Source organism: Mus caroli, chromosome 3 (genome assembly GCF_900094665.2).
Source record: "Mus caroli chromosome 3, CAROLI_EIJ_v1.1, whole genome shotgun sequence".
Taxonomy (NCBI): domain Eukaryota; kingdom Metazoa; phylum Chordata; class Mammalia; order Rodentia; family Muridae; genus Mus; species Mus caroli.
In genome coordinates, this window is record NC_034572.1 from 109,713,321 (window position 1) to 109,736,073 (window position 22,753).

General features: G+C 43.3%; 1 protein-coding gene across 3 annotated transcripts; it reads left to right on the plus strand.

Moving 5' to 3' along the window:
• The first annotated feature begins 11 nt into the window (after positions 1–11).
• Positions 12–21,517, plus strand: Extl2 (exostosin like glycosyltransferase 2). Of its 3 annotated transcripts, none has more exons than XM_021157989.2 (5): positions 12–422; positions 3,145–3,219; positions 16,441–16,868; positions 17,884–17,954; positions 19,567–21,517. In XM_021157989.2, exons 2-5 carry the CDS (start codon positions 3,212–3,214, stop codon positions 20,050–20,052), a joined length of 993 nt encoding a protein of 330 aa, XP_021013648.1. In that variant the 5' UTR covers positions 12–422; positions 3,145–3,211; the 3' UTR covers positions 20,053–21,517. The 3 variants fall into 3 exon arrangements, with proteins under 3 accessions (XP_021013648.1, XP_021013649.1, XP_029331367.1); XM_021157990.2 differs by lacking the exon at positions 12–422 and adding an exon at positions 770–1,077; XM_029475507.1 differs by lacking the exons at positions 12–422; positions 3,145–3,219 and adding an exon at positions 3,271–3,448.
• Positions 21,518–22,753: the final 1,236 nt, after the last annotated feature.

A 22,753-nucleotide genomic window follows, 5' to 3' on the forward strand; every position in this document is an offset into this window, starting at 1 on the left:
GGGGCTTACGGGGAGGAGGTGGGGCTTGGGGGCTGCGGAAAGTCCGGGCTTGGGGGATCCTCTAGCTGAGCTGGGGGTCCTATCTCCTGAACTCACAAAAGATACCGGTGCTGGCTCTCTGCAGACGTGGCTGACTGGTTCAGGGCCCGCTGTCACCCACCCGGATCGTCCATCACATCGTCCCCGGATGCAGTGCAGCCCGCTCCTGCCCCTTCAGCATTAACCCACTAAAGGACCTCAAATCCCCGCTGTGCCTTAGGCAGCATCACTGAAAAGCCCAGGCGGCCACGTGCTGCGCCGCCACTGCACGGGATGTTCGAGGATGGCTTCCCGAGGTCAACGCTAAGGGAGTCCACCCCCACCCGCGGAAACCGTCACGCGGGACGCGATCGTTGAGTGCTTTGCAAAAGAAACACTTAAAGGTATTTTAAAACGTCCTTTAGGAAGAGGGCCATAGACTATGGCCTTGAGGTCCGCTTCTTGCTATTTCTCCCCTGCAACATCATTCGGTTGTAGCCCTGAAGGCAACCGCAGACTGGTTCCTTTAGCATCCTTGTCACCCCCAAGACAGTAGCTGTCACTATGGTCCATTTCAGGAGATGCAGATACAAGCCTGTTGGGTGGGAGGCTGGGGATGAGCCTTGTGGGCCTGGGCTGGCTAGAGGGACACTTTCCAGCATCTTTCTAGGGGATTGTTTAGACAAGGTCAGCTGGCCGATCACGTGAATGATTAAAAGTTGTTACCTAGAAGGGGAAACCGGGAAAGGAGGTCTGGTTTGGGAAGGTGGCTTGGAAACTACAAAACCGAGCTTCTTGGGAAAGCCTTTTTGCCTAACAGGAAGTAGAGCGTCACCCAAAACGAGGGAGGGGTGGCCACTCAGGGACTGTCCCCTTCTCCAGGCAGTCACTTTGCAGGCGGCGCATTTCCTAGGTTATCAATTGGACCAGCAGAGAGGTTGGAAGCCCGGTTTAGGAAAGGGGTGGAAAAGAGGCAAGCAAAGGAGACTCTCCTTTCGATTTATGCTAACCAAGCTGCAAATAAACCCGCTGGCCCCGCTGCAATCTTCTGCACTAGAGGTGAGGCAACTGTGAGATTCTCTTTCATTGATTTTATCTTTCCATTTGGGACCTCTGCTTGTTTTGCCCTCCTTCTTGGAACTTTGTGGGTAAGAAGGATTTATTCTGTAATTTAGATTTTTGAAAATAGATCTTGAAATCTTTTTTAAATGTTCCTTTTTAAAAACTGCTGGTAACAAACGGCTTGATTCTATATTATAAGTTCTAGGACAAACATGTCTCTTTTGTCTTTGCCTTTCTTGGGCCATTATTTTCATGTAAGCAAATATTCTCAATTAGTAGCATTTACTTTTTAAAGGCTACTCTGTTGCTGTTGCTGTTGTTCAGAGCAGTTTTTCAATGCTACCCTACTGCATTGCTGAGGAAGCCAGAACTGGCTGCAGACTAGGTCGTTTAAGGCAAAATAGCTATTGCAATTGATTTTTTTTTCCCTTGAAGACTGCGTTATTTAAGTATGATAGTGGGGATGGTATAACGAAATAATCAAGTTTCAGCAACGGATTTCCAGCCTTCTCATTAAGATCACCTGCAATTTGAGCCTATGTGGTTTTTATCCTGCCTTTGGAAATAAATTCTGTATTCCATCTTGCACTGTTGTAAATCCGAAGTTGCTTAGCTGGCAGAGATAGGAAGAAACCCACATTACCTGTTATTGAATAGTTTTGAAAGACATAAAGAAATTTAATTTCAGCTTTATCAGTTTCCTAGATTTATTACGATATAAGGTAGATCTGCTCTTGAAGATCTTCTCCCTTCTGACTGTGACCGTGCTATTTTTTAATCCTTAGCCCTGGACAGCATAAAGGCCAATCAGCGTTAAAGGCATTTTCGTTTGCAGTATAAAGCACAGAAGGACACTCTTTAAACCAGGAAGAGTTGTTTCTACTGTGCCTCACTTCTTTTTGTAATCTTTAAATAATATCTATCCTGTTCATGTTAACCTACATATAGGTTAACATATGTCCCACATGTTAACACATGTCCCACACGTCAAAATTGAACTCAGTTATCATTTGGAGATTATCTTGTATGTGTTGGGTGTCGAGACTATAAAGCAAGATAAGTCAGAGTTCTTCTTCTGGAAGAGTTTTATGGAGAGGACAAATTAATGTAAAGAGAGGGAGGTGGGGAGAAAGGCAAACCCATCGGTATTTTAGATGGTACAGTCTTTAAGTTGTGCAGCAGGGATGAATTTGAAACAGTGAACAGAGACAACAGCTGTTGCTCGATGAGCCTTTCTGTCTGTGCTCACCCAGTCATCTTACTCCCGCAGTAATTCTTATCCTTAAAAGAAGGAGTTGGGAGCACAACGATTTTGATTCCTTAGCTCTGTGTTGGCGGTCAGTGTTTAAGCAATCCTGCAGTCACATGAGGTACTTGAGAAGTCTCCAGTGAGAAAACTACAAAATAGATACAGTAATAAAGGTTCTTAAATTAATAAGTGTATCTCTATTTTAAATACTTACGTATATATTCAGTTAGTCGCTTTAGATGAACTGTGCACACTGTATGGCATGGTTAGTTGTGTGGTTGAAGATTGAAATATGAAAGCAGAGAAGATGAAAGGACGGACATTCCTCCTGTCCTGAGTCCTTTCCGGTAACAGACAGCAAGAATGACAAGGGTGCCATCTGTCAACCTCAGTAATCCATGTGGCATTTATCTGCAACCCTATTTTAGACCCATGCTTTATGAGATACATCAGATTGTTGTCCTATGAAGTGTTGTTTTAAAAGGGAGCTGTAATAGAGGGTCAGAGTAAAGATGAACGTGAGTCTAGGAATTAACTAGTGATGCAAATTATATTCACGGTCCTCAGTGTCACTTTGAGATGTGTGTGCCCTGGTTTCAGATGCATCAGTTGGGACAGTCTCTGTTTACTGTTTCTGGACCCTCCAGAGAAATCTAAAGACAAAAGCGCTGCAGTGTTAGCATCAGTCAACAAGAAAACACTATCTACCTCAGTCCCCAAATGTCATTTTAGAACCTAGAATAGCAGGGTTTTTTTTTTTTTCATTTAAAAGTCACTGGAAACATCACAGAAAATTCTTTGCTATCTTTTAATAGTACCAAGAGAGCCTGTTCCACTGAAGTACCGAAGTCATAAAGAATGCTGTTGTAAAAAGTTAATAATATGATGAGGTAAGTCACAGGTTCTGTCTCTTTAAAAAAACAACTAAAAATCCCAGTAAAATACATCTAACATAATGTGCCATCTTAATCGTTCTTGCGGTTCTGTAGTCTCAAGTATTTTTATGTTGTTGTATAACTGATCTCCAGATAAAACCGTCCTCCTCCACCTGCTCCCAGCGCTCGGCAACCATGAGTGTTCATCATGTTTCTGTGAGTTTGGCTGCACTAAATATCACATGTAAGTGGGAGCATACAGTAGCTGTCCCTTTTGTGTGAGAGTTCATTTCACATAGTTTAAATTCCCTTTTGAGATGGAGTTAAATGGTATACACATTGTATGTGTACTTCCCAAATGGATGAGTATTTATTCATCCATGGACCCTTGGGTGACTGGTGTTTTTGTTTGTTTTGTCTTGTTTCCCATTGTAAATAGAATTATATGACATTGGTGAAATACCATTATTTTAGTCTTAGGTTGTTTATCGTTTGGATGTTGTTGTTGTTGCTGTTAATGGTTGACACAGGGTCTCACTCTGTAGCCCTGACTAGCTAAGAAGCCACTCAGTATGCATATCAAGTTGGCCTCTTAACTCACAGGGACCTGCCTGCTTCTGGCTCTATGAGTCCCTGGATCAAAGGCAGGTCAGCATACCTGACTTAGTTCAGATTTTCTACATTGATTGGTTTGTTTTCTTGAAACTAAAAGTTCTAGCAGGCATGGAAGCAGTCCCAGCCCTAGGGAGGCTAGGCCATGAGGACCGTGAATTTTATGCCAGTCTTGGCTGTATAATGAGACCCTGTCTCCAAAAATACAAATAAAAATTCTGGCTGGGACCAAAACTTATTAGAAAATACCATAACGCCTCTTTTAAGGTGGATCCACTAAAATCATAATACAGATGTTAGGATAAAATCAATACTTGTGGTTCCTTGCTTGCTTTCTTCCTTTCCTTTCCTCTCCTCTCCTTTCCTTTTCTTCCTTTATTTTAACATGGATTGAAGCCTTTCTAGGATTGAGCCACCTTATGTTGGCCTTTTAGCTAAGATTAAATGTAGCATCTGTTTTTATCAGTTTATCTAAGGATTGAGCCTGTGGCTTCATGTACACACTTAAGTATGCACCCTGTCCCTGAGTGAATGCTACCACCTCCGTAACCTTTCTATATGGAATACTCTTGCTGTCTGCAATAAAACTGAAAACGAATCCTGTAAAACACAGAGAGAATACAGAGTGGCTCCCGGGAGAGGTGGGGGTTTGATTCTGGCCACCACTCTGTGCTGCAGGAAATACATGTCCCAGCTATTGAATCTACAAAATGAAGTGTGCCTATTTATTTATTTTTTTCCTCTTCAAAAATTAGAAGTGCTATCAGTTGGAACCATTGTCTGATGTAAAGGGAGGCAAGCTCAGACATCTGGGGAGGGCAGGAGCTATGGCTGCCTCTCTTTTCCAACAGTGCTGGTCACATGGTAAGAACCTGTAGGTATTTGTTGACAGGATAGAGCACCTTGGATTGTGTGACCTTTCCCACTAAAGGGAGACAGATCACATGAATCTGAGAACTCCATCTTAGGCTTAGTATCTGAAATACTTACAAGCCATATTTCATATGCATGAATCTGTTTCTCTTCAAGAAGTGACTTTGGAAGCTGCTAAAAACGAGTTTCAGCTAGGAGGGAACGCTTTGCAGGACAGTCCAGGGGATTTGTCGCCTAACAAACTTGCTCTCCTCGTCTCCAATCTTCTATTACTAAAACAGGTAGAGGTTCAAATGAAAAGCACCAGTATTCTGAAATGGCAAAAATTAAGGCTTTGCAGATGGACTTGACTTCTTTCTGACCCAGTTCTCAAACTAATTTTGCGTTAGACTCTGCTGAGCTAAAAATGCTTTTCTGTTTCTAGCTTAGTGCTTAGCATCCATTGATGCCTTGGGTCCTTGTACGAGTTTGCAATGTTCTTAGGAATAAGGCCACTCTTTGAGCCTCTTCTAGTATGCTTCTAGTATGCATTAAATTGGCCATCTCCCAACACATCATTATCATCTTAATCGTCTGTGATTAAGTGACAATTCCAAGAGAAAGAGTAAGGCTAGGAATACTTTTTAGCTACAATAGTTCACACCTGTGCACTTTGACACTCTAGAGGACCTCCTTGTGTGCCTCAGTGATAAATGGCTAGGTTGGAGGAGGCAGGCTGTGCATTAAAAACAGTTTATACATTTTTATGTTTTATTTCTCCATAAGTCACTGATAAATAAATTCTAGTTATTGCTATTGGCTCCTGGGAGCTGGGTTGAGAATATGATGTTTTAAGGAGGAAGGGGGAGAAGGGAGAACGGGAGTTTATTCATCAGACTGATGAGCAGGTTTTGGTGCGGCCAGGCTGGGGAAAGCAGGAAGGGGAATGGAGACACAGGTGTCTCATGACTGATGACCTGCTGCGAAAGCTGTCAGTGTTATTCCCTCTAACTTGATTTATCTCTAACGAAATGGCTCACTCCGCCTGGCTGTCCACAGCAGCAGGCTCAGATGTGCTGTAATCGGTGCAGAAATGCTTTTCTTACTACCCATGCTGCAGGATGGTCGGGTACAGCAGCGTTTACCCAGTTAAAAGTGATGCTGTACACAGATTTTTAAAAAAATAAAGTTGTATTGTTTCTGTTTCAGAACTATGGTTTCAAAAATGTACTAAAAATGGGGGGCAGGGATTGCAGATGGGAAACTGGGAAGGGGGCTAACATTTGAAACGTAAATAAATAAAATAACCAATTTTTAAAAAGTACTAAGGCAGAATTGGACCATCTAAAGGATAGGGTTTAGGTGGAAATCAGTGATCATGTGTGCCTTCATGTGTGTGTAAACTGTTATGTGAAAGCATGGCTCACTTTAGTCCATGACTTAGATGATCAATATTTGTTAACTATATGATTGACTGTTCATAAGCATGGAAAGGTCTCAAGGCACAGCTATGCATGCCCTCTTTTATTTTTATCTCTGTGTGTGTATCTGTGTGTGTGTATCCTACGTTTTGTAGTTTATTATGAATACAAAATAGCAAAATATTTTTAGGATGTTTAGACTTGCAAAGCAAGTCACAGAAGTGAAGCTTTGTTGGAATAAAGTGAGAGGACAGAGTGACAGAACAGAAAAAGAGCTGTGTGGCATTTCTAAAGTAACAGTGACAAGAAGGAATTCCTGAATGTGGGCAAAATCTTCAAAATCTCCTGGTGTCAGAGAGACGGCACAGTGTTTATGAGCACTGGCTGCTTTTCCAGAGGTTCAGTTCCCAGCACCCGCATGACAGTCCACAACTGTCTGGCAAGAGATCTGATGTGTCTCTGGCCTCCATGGGCATCAGGTGTGCATATTGTGCATATACACACCATACAGGCAAATACTCACATGCATAAAAATAAATAAATCTTCCTAAGCTACCCTAAAACACCCAGGAAAAAAATTCAGATTGCAGTAAATTCTATTTTATCTTGCTTAAAATTTTAATGGAAAAACTCATTAAGGGGCAATAAAGTCTATAGTTTCATTACTTTTAAGAGCCCAAACTAAATATTAATCTGTCAGTGTATTCATTACTTTATAGATCATAGAAACAATTTTCTTGATGGAAGAAGGATTCATTTTGGCTATTTGGGAGGTTACAGTTCATCATGAGAAGGAAGGCATGGCAGAGGTAGTTCCATGGTGGTTGGTCCGTGCTGCTCATTACATGTGGCCAGCAAGGAGACAGAGGTCTACTGGACCCAGGAGGATGGATAACCCATAAGACCTACCCTTGAATGATTCTACTTCCTCTAGATAGACCCCACTTCCTAAAGGCTCCACAATCTCCCTAAAGAGTGCAGCTACCTCTAGACTCAGTATTCAGTCACATGAACCTATGAAAGGCAGCTCAGGACCAAACTGTAACAGTCATGTAGGTGAGAATTTTGTCTGCTTAAATTTGGTCAGTCAGATACTTCCTAGTTAGTGTCTAGGAGGTAAGGACCTCCTAAACCCCTGGGGAAAGGATGATGATGTCTAACAGATGGTGAATTCCCACTCCTCCCTCCCTCCACCCCCAGGACAAATAAGTTTGTTCACTAAGAGTTCCTGTAGAAACTGAGATAGTGAAAAATATTTCAATTCAGAATAACCCCAGAAAGATGAGAGTAGGGTCAGGGTTGCAAATGAAAACAAAACTAGCCAGAGACTTGGGCTATCTATTACTCAAGCACCTTGGCTACAACTTGTGCATGTATGTGTATAGAGAGAAGCAAAACCCAAGTTCTGATTGAGCCCTTCCTTCCACTTTAAGATGTGTTTATCTCCTGGCAGATGAACGCCCTTTCCTGAGCATCTGTGTTCTCTAACCAAGCAAGTCCCAGTTCTGGTGTTGAAAGCAGAAAAGCGGCCTGTGTGGCTTGGGCTTGAGGTCCCATTTATGACTCTTTTGCCCCATCATCTAATGGTGACCGCCCAGGTCTTTTACGTAAGGAAACATTTCTTGAGTGCCCTGTTGATGGGACCTAATTTATATTTGAATTTATTCTGTTAACTTTTTAGGCATCTGTTGCAAAAATTAGGGCAATTGAAAATTGATTTATTTAACGTATGAGTGCTCTATCTGCATGGATGCCTGCATGTCAGAGAGGGCATCTGACCACATCACAGATGGTTGTGAGCCGCCAAGTGGTTGCTGGAAATTGAAACCTCTGGAAAGGCACCCAGTGCTCTTAACCTCTAAATGATCTCTCTAACCCAAGTTAGGGCAATTTCAACACAGATCCTCTCAGTCCATTCAATTTTTGAAGTTACAGCACAGTTACAGACTCAGACAGTGAGCCAGATGTTATTGTGCTTCCTAAAGATTGCCACCAATTTTCTCAAAATGTTGCCACACAGTGGGACAGTGAGATGGTCCCGCAAGTAAAAGCAGCTGTTGCCAAGCCTGGCAACCTGAGCACGGTCCCCAGGAGTCACATAGGAGAGAAATGACTCCCACAAGTTGTCCTCTCACCTCCCCGTGCATGACAAGGGCCACTCCCTACACAGAATAAATGTAATAGAAGAGATACATCCACTCTGGAAAGAGTGATGGGCTGCAGTTGTAATATTGGAAATGGTGCCTGTCTCCATGTCTGGAGTTCCAGGGAGCACACGGGATGGACAGCACCGAGGGAGAGTTACAAGAGTCGAGTAGACGTTTATTCACCTGGGCAGAAGGAAGTACGCTATAGGTAAATGGCAAATACAGAGGCGGGCTTGCCCCTTTGTCTCAGTTTGAACGGTGCTATTTGCATGCAGTACACCTGCCCAGGAGCTGCTAGGCTGCTAGGCAATGGGCAGCTGTCTCTCCCAGCTCTCATCTTGCACGTCTGTAGACAGAAGGCCCACGTTTTGCGTCTTCCTCTGTGTTCCACCTTGGGATGGTGGGGGAAAAAGGCCTGGCTGATGAAGGCCTCTTTTTTTTAGCATCTGTAGTCTGTAATCACCAGTTTTTATGCGAGTACATATCCTGGAGAAGGAGCCCAAAAAGAAACAGTCTGTGCTGTATCGGGCAGATCTCGCAGCGAAATGGCAGAACCGTTATCAGTCTCCTACCATCTGTGGCACAAGATGAATGCGGCAGATCCTCCTTGTCTGGTGCCAAGATGCTCATTGTGTTCCTACCTGATGAGCCAGAGGACATTTTTGTTGTTGTTGCTGTTGTTGTTGTTCCTGCTCCATCCTGGCATATTTGTTTGCAGCTTCTCTCTGCATAATTATTGCTCCTCCATTCTGAAGAAGCCAGCCCCAAGAAAAGAATTCAGCAGCACTGCTTCTGGTGACTGTTGATAAATAGAGTGTCTTAGAAAATTCAGATCTCCCTTTCTGTCTCAATGCATCCATGTATTTGTAGCTTGCACTTCCTTGACTGTGCGCTGTTTCCTTTCTCACTTTACCTTATGTCCTCATTTTTAAAAAATTACAATAATATTCACCCAGAAACCACTTCACTCAGAAATTTAAACATTCCTCCCACCATAACTCAGTAATCCCACTGTCCAGCATTCACCCATGAGAAATGATAACAAATGTCTGCATAAACATTTGCTCACAAATGTTCTCTGCAGCAATATCGATAATAACCCAAATGTGGAAACAACCAAAGTGCCAGCAATGAGCAGAAAAACAAAATGTGAAATGTCTGTGTAATAGAGTGTTATCTAGCAGTGAGAATAGAGTGGGGAGGAGGTACCAGGAGGCGCTTCACTATTTAGTGCTTACAGTGCAAATGTGAGGGTCTCTAAAGCCTAAGTAAATGTCAGGCAGGTATGTTATGCCCCCCTCCAATCCCTGTGCTCCCTTCAGAGGCAGAGTCCATGGGGCAAGCTGGCTAACTAGATTAGCCAAATCTGCAAGTTCCTGGGTCAGTAAGAGAACCTGCCTCAGTTAATAAAGTGGATAATAATTGAGGAAGACACCTAGTGTTTGGAGTTCATACACAGGTGTGGCTACCCACACTCAAGATGCACATGCGCACACACACATTACATACATACACATGCCAAAAAGAGATGCCTACATATGTGTATGAAATTTTAAAATAATTTTGCGAGGGAAAAGGAATAAGATTTTAAAAAGCCATCTAATGTATAGTTCCATTCATAGAAATGACTAAAATAGGCAAACTCATTGAGAGAGAAAATACATTTGTGGTTTTCTGGGGCTACGGAAGGCAGAGATTAATGGGAGTTGAAGAGACTGTTCTGAGTTCCCTTGGGACACTGAAAGTGTTTCAAAAATAAATCATTGGTGCTTACCTGCATTGTCAGCACTCAGGATGCTGAGGGAGCACAAGTTAGAATTTGAGGCCAATCTGGGCTACCTGGCGAGAACCCATCTTAAAGACAAAAACAAAAGCAAAAACAAAAAAACCAGAAAAACAAAATGTCATGTTTCCAAAAACCCTGTGAGGATATTAGAAGAACACGCTGTTCATGTCCCTTTAGATGGGTGTATCTTATGCAATGTAACATCACGCTGAAGCTATAAGAATGTTTTGGTACACAAAGAATTAATTTACTTTAGTGACAGCCATACCACAGTAGACAGGCATGCTATCCAGAAAAGCTTGCTCTGGCTCTGTTGTTGCTGCTGTGTATCCCAATGTGGCTGCAGGATGCTAGGCAAGCGTTTCTCCCTAGACCCTAAATCTATGCAATGAGGCAAGTAAATATTATCCCGTGTTTGTATGTAACAAAGAGCCGTGGCTTACTGGTAGTCTCTCTTATCATGTTCAAGTAGATCTTATTAGGCAACTAAAAGGAACACTCAAGCTTTCCCACCTTGGAACTTTGGGCATAACAGGCTAGATAATACTCTGTTGTGGGGGCCATCCTGCACATTGTGATGTGTTTAGCAGTACCCCTGACATCTTCCCTCTAGATAGCAAACAGTATCTCCACCTCCATTATTACAACCCCAAAACATCTCCATAATTGGCCAGCTATTACCTGGATGGTACAATAATCTCTGATTAGAATACCTCTGGGGTAGGATAACAGTTTATCAAAATAACCAAAAGGATGTGTTCTTTACTACAAAGAGCTACAGATGTGAGCATAGGTGCAAGTAGAAATAATCACTGGGAGAACCTTTATCTTTTCAGAGACAAGAAGGATATTGTAGTTTTATGTTTGCAGTGTTTAAGGGTTGTATCTCATCTAGTGTGATTGTCCAGGTGAGAGAAAGGCAGAAAACAGACTAAGAGCTATGAGCGAGTGATGCATGCCTTTAGGCTTAGTGCTAGGGAGGCAGAGGCAAGTGGATCTCTGAGTTCAAGCACAGTCTGGTGCAAAATTAGTTCAGACTATCCAGGGCAACATAGAGAGACTGTCTCAAAAGAAGGGGGCAGAGGAAGCTATAAGATTCACCTTGGAGTGAGACAGTGTGGTTCTGTGTTTTGCTTCTTCCCTTGTGGTGTCCAGGCTCTGCTGCACATCAAGCAGGGACGGATGGAACAGTGCCAAGTTCCGAGGTCCAAGTCTTCCCCTGGGGTGTCTGGGCCCTGGATGCACACGGAGGGGTCGAGAGGATGAAGCAAAGTCTGGAGTGGGTGGGTCAGCAGGATCCTGGTCTGGCAGTGGATGCTGGTGGGAGGTCTCTGAAGGTACCAGGGTTACAGCTCGTTAGTGCTACGGTTCTTTTAGGTAAGCTTCAAAGAACTCTCTCAGAAGATATTCAATGAAACAGATTATGCACATAAAGTTTCTTAGGGTGGACAGGGACTAGATAAACCTTGGAAAGTGGGAAGGGGTTCTTCTTAGGATGAAGTTTCATTGGCTGACGTTTAAGGTCATACCTTCCAGGAAGTTGAACCTGCAATCTTGCAAAGGATTATGTGGCATTCCTCAGGTAGATGTGGGGGTTGGGGCTCCCCAGGTAAGGTAGGGAAGAGGAAGTTCTGCTGGGCCAAGGATTCCTTTATTTTTCAACTATAGCTCAGAGGAGCTATCCAGACATGGTAGACTTTGACCTTAAGTAGCAGGATTGTGAGCAAGAGCCAGGTTGGCCAGCTTTACCTCTCAAGTCTTCACATCTTGCTGATGCATTTGTTTATGTCCCACTGAGAGCACAAGCTGTGGATTAGGTGATAGGGTCTCCAGAAATGACAAAAATAGAAAGCTTGACCTGTCCTTCAGAGTGCATCAAAGAGTGCTTGACTTCAGCTATTCTCAAGGTAGTGTGCCCCTTGTACTGAAGTTTGGGAAGTCCTTTCTCTTTTGCTCTTCCATGCAAACATTTAAATTTGCAAAATTTAATTGAGGTGCATTATTTAATAAACGCCAAATGAAATATTTACGATCTATCTCAAAAGACATCAATTATTCAGATCTCCAGAAACCGTTCAGATACAGGTAAGGTAGGGGATTAGAAGGTGTTTGAAGGTGCCGTCAGCACAGGGGACGGACTCCAGCTTAGGCGTATAAATGAAAGGGACGCTGTCAGTCCAGAGCATGGTTGACATTGTCTACAGTTTACAATATCTATAGTAATTAATCTCCTTTACTTTTCCCAGCCTGGAGTGACAGGGAGTGAGTGGGTAGAAACACTTCGAGGTTTAAGAATATGTCGTTTTGACTTAGCTCCCTAAAGCAGCACAAAGCTCTTAATTCTAGAGGCCTGGAATGCAGTTGGCAAAACCTTGTTTTACCCTGAGTGTGTTTGTAAGTGACCATGCATAACTGAACTGTGTTTTATGAGGCCCACTTTTAAATTCAGTGCTAAAAGGATTTTTCAAGCCTTTGGAATCAAGATTAGTAATTCCTGTGTCTTTGGTTGGTTTTCTTAGCAGCGTGTGCTGTGTTAGTAAGAAAGTGCATGGAATGGAAATGTTGGGCTTTAAAGCCTTAGATTACCATCCTCAAAGAGTAATTGCATGAAGGCTGATGTTACTAATTTATTCATACCTTAGAAGTGAGCCCGTGATAGAGGAAGAGACACAAAATTGCTTTTCTTAATAGAACAAACCGCAGAACATAGTTTAAGACCAATACCCTGGAAGATTCTGGAAAAGTCTTTCTGTCAAAAATCATACTGCTTTTCAAGTCTGGACTGGAAACACGAGAGCTTTTGTGACTTGTCCTTGTAGATAAGCTTTTCCCAAGGCCAGGCATGATAGTGCATTTCTGTGGTCAGAGAACCCAGGACACTGAGGCAGGAGGACTGTACATTCAAGGTTAGTCTGGGCTACATAGAGAGAGAGACCCTCTCTCAAAAAATGAACATAAATTAAGCTGCCTGTGACCCATCATGCTGTTCCATCAGGGAATGCCTTCCCTGAGCTGTCCATTCTCAGAAACTTAAAGGGAAGCTATGAAAGCATTCTATGTGTGCTTTCTCTTTGCCCTTGAATTAGAGAAATCTTTCTACCATTGCTCAGGGTATCTCGTGAAAGAGTTGGGGGAAGGATTGAGAGACCAGAAGGGGATAGGAACTCTACAAGAAGAACAACAGAGTCAAATAACCTGGACCTTTGGGGGCTTCCAGAGACTGGACCACCAACCAAAGACCATACACAGGCAGGACCTATCCCCCTTCCCCCACATATGTAACAGATGTGCAGCTTGATATTCATGCGGAATCCCCAACAACTGGAGCGGACGGAGGCTGTCCCTGATTCTGTTGCCTGCCTGAGGATCCTGTTTCCCTTCTGGGCTGCCTTGTCTGGCCTCAGTGGGAGAGGATGCTTCTAGTGCTGCAGTGACTTGATGTGCCAGGGTGGGGTGGTGGGTGGGGCTCCCCTCTCAGAGGAGAATGGGAGAGGAGGATGGGATGTGGGGTGGGGGAAGCATGGGCTGTGATCAGGATGTAACATAAATAAATATATTAATTAATGGGAAAAAAACCACATGAAATGAGGTCTTAGGAGTATGGTGGTTATTTGAACCCAACCCTGTTGTAAGGTATCCTCTTTGCAGTCTTACAGATTGCTTAGACAAGTCTAAGGGGTTGCTTGTGGGACAATGGCCTAGCTGCAGTTGCCTGAGTTCAACCACAGAAGTGAATGAAGACCTTAGATATGGTCTGTGTGTGCGAATACCACTGTGCCTTTCTAAGAAAGTGAAAAAGAGTAGATCCCGGTACATAAAGGCAGTTCTGTATTAAAGAGAGTAGTGCCATCACTGTGGACGGTTCCCATGCAATAACCATGGGCTGATTTTCAGCAAGAGCTTCTAAGAGCTTCTTCATTCTTTATCAGTATTGAGCAATAAATAATGTGTCTGCTATGTCATCTAGGAAAAGAGTTTCAGTGAGGTTTAAAAAAAATGGATCAAAGTCATGAGGAATAATACAGTTACAGTACCAGCACCCAGGAGACAAGGTACCTCAAGTTTGAGGTTAGACTAGGTTATATGCAACCTAAGGCCAGCCTGGGCTATATCCCAAGACCCTGACTCAAAACAAATACACTAGTAATAATAATCACATAATTCTCTTTTTCTGTGTGTAGGTGGGTGTGTGTGTGTGTGTGTGTGTGCACGCACGCGCATAAGATGACTACAGCTACGACAAGCTGGAGTCACGTATTGACAAAATAGATTCGAGACAGTTACCAAAATAACTTAAGGATATACCTGAAAAGCTCAGTGGAGGTTTGTGGGGTAATAAATTGTCCGAAACCAGAGTCAGGGTTAATTAAAAACCATCAGTGCAGGAGGTAGCAGTCCAGGAAATGACAATATGTAGAGACAGAAAAATCATGTCTAAGTCTGTAAAACTGACAGTAAGATTGAGCCTGTACATTGCAGAGGTTGATTAGTTAGAACCTCCTAACTAGTGAGGACCCAAGCTGTTTCCTTCCGTTGTGTTCACTGCTACAATTCCATGGTTAGCTTGGGAAGACTGGTCTGTTTTGTTAGAGGTAGGGTCTTAGTATGTATTATGTAGCCCAGGCTGTCTTGGAACATGCCATCCTCCTGCCTCAGCCTCTTGAATGCTGGGATTGCAATGTGCATCACCATACCTTGTGATCTATGCTGTGAGACCTGGTCCTGTGGAAATACAAAAGCCCCCCCCCCCCCGTCTTCGTTACTCTTCCATTGCAGTAAGAGACACCATGGCCAAGGTAACTCTCACAAAAGAAAACATTTTATTGGGCTCTTGCCTACAATTTCAGAGGGTTAGTTCTCATGGTGTGGGGAGCATGACTGCAGGTGGGCAGGCAGGGGTGGTGCTGGAGAAGTAGTTGACAGCTTTACACTCTGATGTCTGTAGATACCAGGCAGACAGAGTCAGAGATGGGGGTGAGAGAGTGGGGTGAGAGGGAAAAGAGGAAAAGAGGGGGGAGTTGGTAGGGGGCTTTTGAAACTTCAGTGCCCATTCCCATTGACACACTCCTCCAACAAGGCCACACAGCTCCTCTCTTCCCAAACAGTCCATCAACTGGGAGCTAAGCATGCAAATATAGTGCCTAAAGGGGCTATTTTCATTCAAATTACCATGATCTCCTACTTCAACGTGCATGTGAATCCTGGCAGAACAGCACGGCCTACAGTCTGGAGCAGCTTGGCACATATATAGGCATGGATTTTCTGGATATGAAACCTGGTGCTATTATTCAAATTGTTTAATAGCTCCAGAAAAGTTATCAAATCCCCATAAGTTATCTAAACTATCAAATGAGAAGAAGATGGAGGAAGACAAAGGGGGAGGAGAAAGAGGGGGGAAAAGGGGGAGGAGGAAGAGGAAAGGAGCACCTGTGGTTACTACCTGCACAATATCAAGCCAGACAGCATTCTTATAATGAGTGGGAGGGGCCAGTGAGTTCCCAGCCCTGAAAGCTATTGATAGTTGATGCATCAGGGTGAGAGGGACATGTTTTTCATTTTCTTTTGAAGGGTTTGGCCCCTGGAGGTGAACTATACTCAAGGAGTAGACCCATATGGCACATATAGTCAGCACAAATAGGACTCTGTGGATTATAGTGGGACTTTCTGGACTCACCAGTGGTGTGAATAATAACACAGAGACTTACTAATTTTTATTATTGCTTAGGCCTTAGGTTAAACTACCTCTCAGCTAGCTGGACTTGACTTAATCTTATTATCTTAGCTTACAACCCACCACATGGCTAGTTCTTTAACTCTCTCTCAGTCCTGGTACATCTGACCACCTTGGTGTCCTACTAGCAAATGTCCTTGAGCCTGGTCTTCTCCATGAGACTCTCTCTCACCCCAGAAGTCCCACCTTCTCTTTCCTGACTAACAGTAGCTCATCAGCTCTTTATTAAGCCATGCATCAAGTGAGGAAGGTGAATGTTCACAAAATACTGAGGCAGGTGATGATCCCTAAGCAGTACCAAAATCCCCCCCAGTTCTCAGCTCTCTGCACTATAGCAATACGCAATGGAATAATACAAAGACAACCTTCACACAATGGACAAAATGGTTACCCCAACAGTGGGTTCTTCTTCAAAAACAAAAGGATGACCTGAAGTGGTGTGGGAAGTGGTGGTGGATCTGGGAGGAGCTGCGGGGAGGAGTGGGAAATGCATATGATCAAAATACATTGTTATTAAAGACCTTCTTAAAGAATTGACAAACATATATTTTTAAGAGAATGTAAGACCACATTTTTTAATATTTGTCAGGCCAAATCACTTTACAAATGAAGGTAAATCCCTGACAAGAGTGGTCAGTGACTTAATTGAAACATAATGACTGTATTTTATTGCCGCCTCTACTCCAGGGGTTGCCACATCTGCAAACTTCCGGGAAGAGTCATGGGGATCCGAGTGCTCCGGTTCTCCCTGGTGGTCATCCTTGTGTTGCTGCTGGTAGCGGGGGCTTTGACCAACTTACTCCCCAACATCAAAGAAGACAAGATGCTCACTCTGCGTAGGGAGATCAAATCCCCGAGCAAGTCGGCCCTGGATTCATTCACTCTCATCATGCAGACATACAACAGAACAGACCTCTTACTAAGACTCCTAAATCATTATCAGGCGGTACCGAATCTGCACAAGGTGATCGTGGTGTGGAACAATGTGGGAGAGAAGGGCCCAGAGGAGTTGTGGAATTCTCTAGGGCCTCACCCGATCCCTGTCATCTTCAAACCACAAACAGCAAACAAAATGAGAAACCGACTCCAGGTCTTCCCTGAAGTGGAGACCAACGGTGAGTCAAAGCTGGATCTGAAAGGTCTGACAGGGCTCCTGTGGGTGTGTGGGCGGACTTCTAGCTTTCAGGGAAGTTGTTAGAAAGGCACTTTAAAACACTTAAGCCATTTCCAGATTTCCAACAAGCAGCTCGTGTGTGTGTGTGTGTGTGTGTGTGTGTGTGTGTGTGTGTGTGTGTGTGTGGGGGGGGGGGGGGGGGGGGGAGGGAGCGAACACAGAGACATCTTATGATGATAACAAAGAGGATAATGTTAAAATATTTTAAAAGGTATGCTGTATGGTGGCACAGTACACACAGAGTGTATGTTATCCACTACAGAAAAAGTCCTAAGATGACAGTTCTAGTCAGGGTTACTATTGCTGTGATGAAACACCATGACCAAATGCAATGGTTTATTTGGCTAACGTTTCCATATCACTGTTCATCATTGAAGGAGTCAGCACAGGAGTCTGAAGGCAGGAGCTGAAGCAGAGGCTATGGAGGGGGGTATTGCTTATGGGCTTGCTCAGCTTGTTTTCTATAGAACTCAGGACTACCAGTCCAGGGAATAGCCCCACCCACAGTGGGCTGGGCCCTCTCCTGTCAATCACTAGTTAAGACAATGCCCTCCAGGCTGGCTTCCATCCTGGTTTATAGAGGTATTTTCTCAATTAAGGCTCCCTACTCTCAACTCAAGTTGACGTAAAGCCAGCACAGTGACATTTATCTTAACGTTATGTGTGACATTCTTTCCTTCCCCTGTTCAACAGTTTCTCCTGTGTGTGATTTTTTTTTTTAAGTACCTTGGCTTTGTTAAGTGTTCATTAGTTTCTGGGTGGATGTGTTATAATTGCATGATGGTATTTTCCCTTCAGGCAGATTTTGTTTTCCCCTTAAGAATGTTTTTGACCCCATAATTAGGTTAGAACGTAGTCAGTTTGAATGGTCTGTATAGACACAACCACACCAGTATCTTCCTGAGTTTTGCATTCATTTCCACCGTTCAGTGTCTCTTTTTTCCTTTCCATTGCAGCGGTGTTGATGGTAGACGATGACACACTCATTAGTGCCCAGGACCTTGTTTTTGCTTTCTCAATTTGGCAGGTAATGTTGCTTTTTTTTTTTTTTTTTTTTTTAATGACACCATATGGGTAAAGTTTTATCTATGTGATACCTAGCCTGGGCAGCTTAGCTTTTTAATGGAGGCTACTAAGACAGTACAGTATCTAAAACCATAGCTGAAGTCATCATAAGCCAACGGAGATTTTCAGAGCTTACTTAAGATAGCATGAAACTTAACATCTTAACATCTTGGCTTAACATCTTCTTGAAATGGGAAATAAAAATGGAATTAGCTTCCCAAGAACAATGAAAGGATCTGGTGCAGCCAAGACTACGATGCAGCAAAGTTTTCCCCAGACCATCTGTGTCTCAGCTGGCAAATGTATCTGTATACTAACAACGTAAGAAGCTTGTTCTACAAGAAACCATTTATCGCCGCAACAAAATCGCATACTAGTTGAGCCCATGTGGAGAAGTCCTGAGGTCCTAATTCTGTGTGTACCGTTGTGGCGGCAGGTGTTTGTTTTGGCTTGGTTGTCCCTAAATGCCAGCTTGAGTGAGCCGGCATAAGTGGCCTGCTAGCTCTCCCACTGAGCAGATACTAATAATAGTTGGGCTTTGCAAGCTATGTTACAGATTACCTGAATCCAGAACTGTGTGCAGATCTTCTGATTAAATATTGTGCTATCCTAGTTGATTATATTTGCAGTAAGTCGTCCCTAAGGCCACATAGCACCATGGGACTCGAAGGGCAGGTGGTGACAGCACTGTGTCCATGCCAGCCTTCTAAAAGCTGCTGCTTTTAATTTCATGCCTAGCATATTGATCAATGAATTGTTCTTTTTTCTCTGCTAACAGGTTTTTTTTTTTTTTTTCCTGCCCCAAAAGCAACATCTTCTTAGGCAAAACTTTTTTGTTGTTGTTGTTGTTAATTACTTTTTTATTAGATATTTTCTTCATTTACATTTCAAATGCTATCCCAAAAGTCCCCCATACCACCCCCTACTCCCCTACCCACCCACTCCCACTTCTTGGCCCTGGCGTTCCCCTGTACTGAGGCATATAAAGTTTGCAAGACCAAGGGGCCTCTCTTCCCAATGATGGCCGACTAGGCCATCTTCATGCAAAACGTTCTTAATAATGCTTCATCTACGAGGCTTCCACTTAATGGTTAAAAAAAAATCAGCCTGTCATAAATATAAAGATAGGATCAGGTACAGTACGAAGAATGTGATTGGTTAGAACAGCTTGAACAGAATAAAGAAATATAAATGGTGTTTTAAGTTTTATTCATAAAGTATCAAGAGTGATTTCTATCTGTTGATGAGGAGTATGTGGCTGTGGATGAGTCTGGTCAGTGCCCTGCATGTCTTCACCATTTGGTGTGCATGCAAGTACACTGGAGAGGACAGTCACTTGTGCCTACACATGCCTGTTAACCACCCCACCCCCATCCCCCTCCTCCCCATCCCCCACCCCCATCCTACTTGGTGCCTTTCTCCAGCCTGGGAGATTTTTCAGGATCTGGAGTGGGTAATGGTACTTCTTTGCCTTTATCCTCTGCCCATCATCCTCTGTCATACACAAGCGTCTTTATCCGTGTCTGCTCCAAAGAAACACCACACTTAACTGTTCCTTTTCTTCCTCTTTTCAGCAATTTCCTGATCAGATCGTAGGATTTGTACCTAGAAAGCACGTCTCTACTTCCTCCGGGATCTACAGTTACGGGGGCTTTGAGCTGCAGACACCGGGACCCGGGAATGGCGACCAGTACTCCATGGTGCTCATCGGAGCCTCCTTCTTCAACAGCAAATACCTGGAACTCTTCCAGAAGCAGCCTGCAGCCGTCCACGCGCTGATCGACGAGANGCAGAACTGTGACGACATCGCTATGAATTTCCTCGTCACCAGGCACACTGGCAAGCCTTCAGGGATATTCGTGAAACCCATAAACATGGTCAACTTGGAGAAAGAAACCAACGGGTATTCTGGAATGTGGCACCGGGCAGAGCACTTTCTGCAGAGATCCTACTGTATAAATAAGCTCGTTAACATCTACGACGGCATGCCCTTAAAGTACTCCAACATTATGATTTCCCAGTTTGGTTTTCCGTATGCCAACCATAAAAGTAAAATGTGAACCGGAAACAAAGACAAGCCCAAAACACCGTGCTGGGTTTTCAGTGGCTTCTCCATGCTGTGTGTTTTTGGTTTTATTTTTGTTTTTTTCAAGCAACACTATGAACTTTTATCTAGTCCATAAGTCTCTATAATAGAAAAAAAAAAACCATATGCGGTACTTCTAGAATATAAAACACATGGACTTCAAAAGCCAAGAAGTTGGCCTTACCGGGATAGGATTTCTTGTGCAGAGCTTTTGTCCAAGATGGTGACATTATTGTTTACATCTCGGACTGCTCCCCAGTTTGTTTGAGCCCTGGCATTTGCCTCAANACCCTACAGCAAGCTGCTTCCAGAGACTCACAAGAGACAATTTTCAGCTTTTCAGTGAAGGTCGATTGTTTTTATTTGAAGCCTGAAATGCCTGCGGTATAGGGAAAAGCCATGTGAGGAGAGTTTAGNNTGAACTCACTGTAGAGAGCCAGGAAAATTCCTGGTTGCCGNTGTCTTTCTGGCCCATCTCAGCAGAACTGAATGAGCCCAGCATGGTTCTAACGAAGCTGTCAGTGCTGCTGTTTCTGCTGTTAGGCCTGTTGGTGACTGGCAGTGTAAGTTTTCATGGCTGACTGTTGTTTAATTGTTTTTTATTATTTTGGTTTGGTTTGGTTTTTGTGTGAGCCTACTCTGCATGGATCACTGAAATGTGCCAGCCATGTTTCTCATATGCAACAAGGAGTCAATGTGTCCCTGTAATCTGTCACCGCGTGTGACCTTGAGAATCTACATTAGTTCTTATATTTTACAGAATGTGTTGAATAACTATGTATAAAAATAACTTCTGAAAGAATGGTTAAGTAGAAGCTAGCAGAAATAAAAAACTTTAGTATCAAAGATCTTTATTATTAAAACATAGGCTACCTTGTGAGTATTTAATAACTGTATTGCACAAAAATGTTTCCATACAGAACCCAGGATTTTGTTAGGATTTTTTTTTTAAGTCCCAAGGCACTATTCATCATGATGAAATTTCAATTACATAGTTGTTGAAAATAAAAAGGACTGAGCCATCATGTGAGAAGGCTGTGGGATACCCTCAGGAGTTCACTGTTCCTACTACACACCTCTCGCTGTGGGAGCCAGTGTCTGCGTCTTGCCTGCTGTCCTTTGGTTTGACCTTGTTCACCACTACTGAAAAGAAATAATCTATCAGGCCTCTGTGTATCACTTTTCTTCTTCTCTTCATATAAGGCGTGAAATAGGAAAATACTGACCACCCAAGTTCCACTGCAATACCTTCCCGCCGTCAGTTCAGCGTCTGTTTGTCTAAAAATGTATGTGTGTGTCTTAATGCAATCAGAAATATATTTCATTTGATCCCATTAAAAGTTATGTCAGTTACATGCTTCATCCAAATTTGGTAATACATTTTTGCTTCTTAGTCGTCCACTGTCAAATAAATAAACATCAGCTGTCTACTGTGTTAATAGCTGAGCGGGGTGCTTTGGTGATGTGTTCCGTGTTTCTCTGTACTTGGCAGTACCACTCACAGTGAAGCTGAAAACTTGATGTGTTCACCAGGAATAAGTTTCCTATTGGGAAGATAGCCCCGTGTTTGATTGAAATTTTTAAATAACCATGTGAATTTTACTATTTTCTCTCATATTATGAATCATCAACAAAAACACATTTAGGTCTATATAAGAAAGATTTCTACACTGGCTAGACCTCCTAAGACCATCTTTCCATGAAAACCTTTTACTCGTGCTCCACATGATCCAAAATCACTTGTGCAGGCTCAAAACTACACCCGTGTAGCAGTGTAGCTCAGGAGTAAAGCCTACAGGCTCTGCTATTAGACTCTGGGACGAAATCCTTGCCAGACATCACATTTGAAGAGCCCCTGTTTGTCAGAATGTGATTGTTTTATATATATCCTAAACATTAGAAAATTGAGGACAGGTTAATATTCATAGGTTTTATTAAGAATTGGTTTTAAATAATAAGAGAGGTGGTATGTCTGACTAGAGTACAGAGGCTTCCCCATTTCAGATGTTGAAAGCGTTAAAGCTGTTAGGTTGCTCTAATGCTAGAAAACCCAACATCCACAAAGGGAGATACCGAGAGCACTGTCTGTGCGCAGTGCCCAGGAACCAGAGGCTTGTTCCTTGTTTTCATTCTCTATATACTTTTCCCCCTTTGTTTTGTTTTGGAGACAGTTTTATCCTTTAATGTAGGCTGGCCTCAAACTCAAGGCCCCTCCTGCCCGAGTCTCCCAAAATGCTGGGATTACAGACATGAGACATCATCACACCTGGCTCTTCACACTAAAGCCACAGTACGTACATATTCTATCAGTTTGGGCATATTTACAGCAGTGTAAAGAAATCAAAGATCACCCCTGTAATCCCAGCACTCAGATGGCTGAGGGAGTAGAATTCCTGTGAAGATCAGCCCTGCTACAGAGTAAGACCCTGTCTCTCTCTCTCTCTTTCTCTGTGTGTGTGTGTGTGTGTGTGTGTGTGTGTGTTGGTTAGAGGACAACGTTTCAGAGTCTATTAGATCCTCCCACAACGTGGGTTAGAAGTATCAAACTCAGATGCTTAGGCTTCGTAGCAAGCGCCTTTCCCACTAAGGCTTCTCCCCAGCCCTGAACAGATGCTTCGGTAGCACCATCTCCTTGTCATCCCACTGTGAGTAGACCAGGACTCTGTACTCCCCAG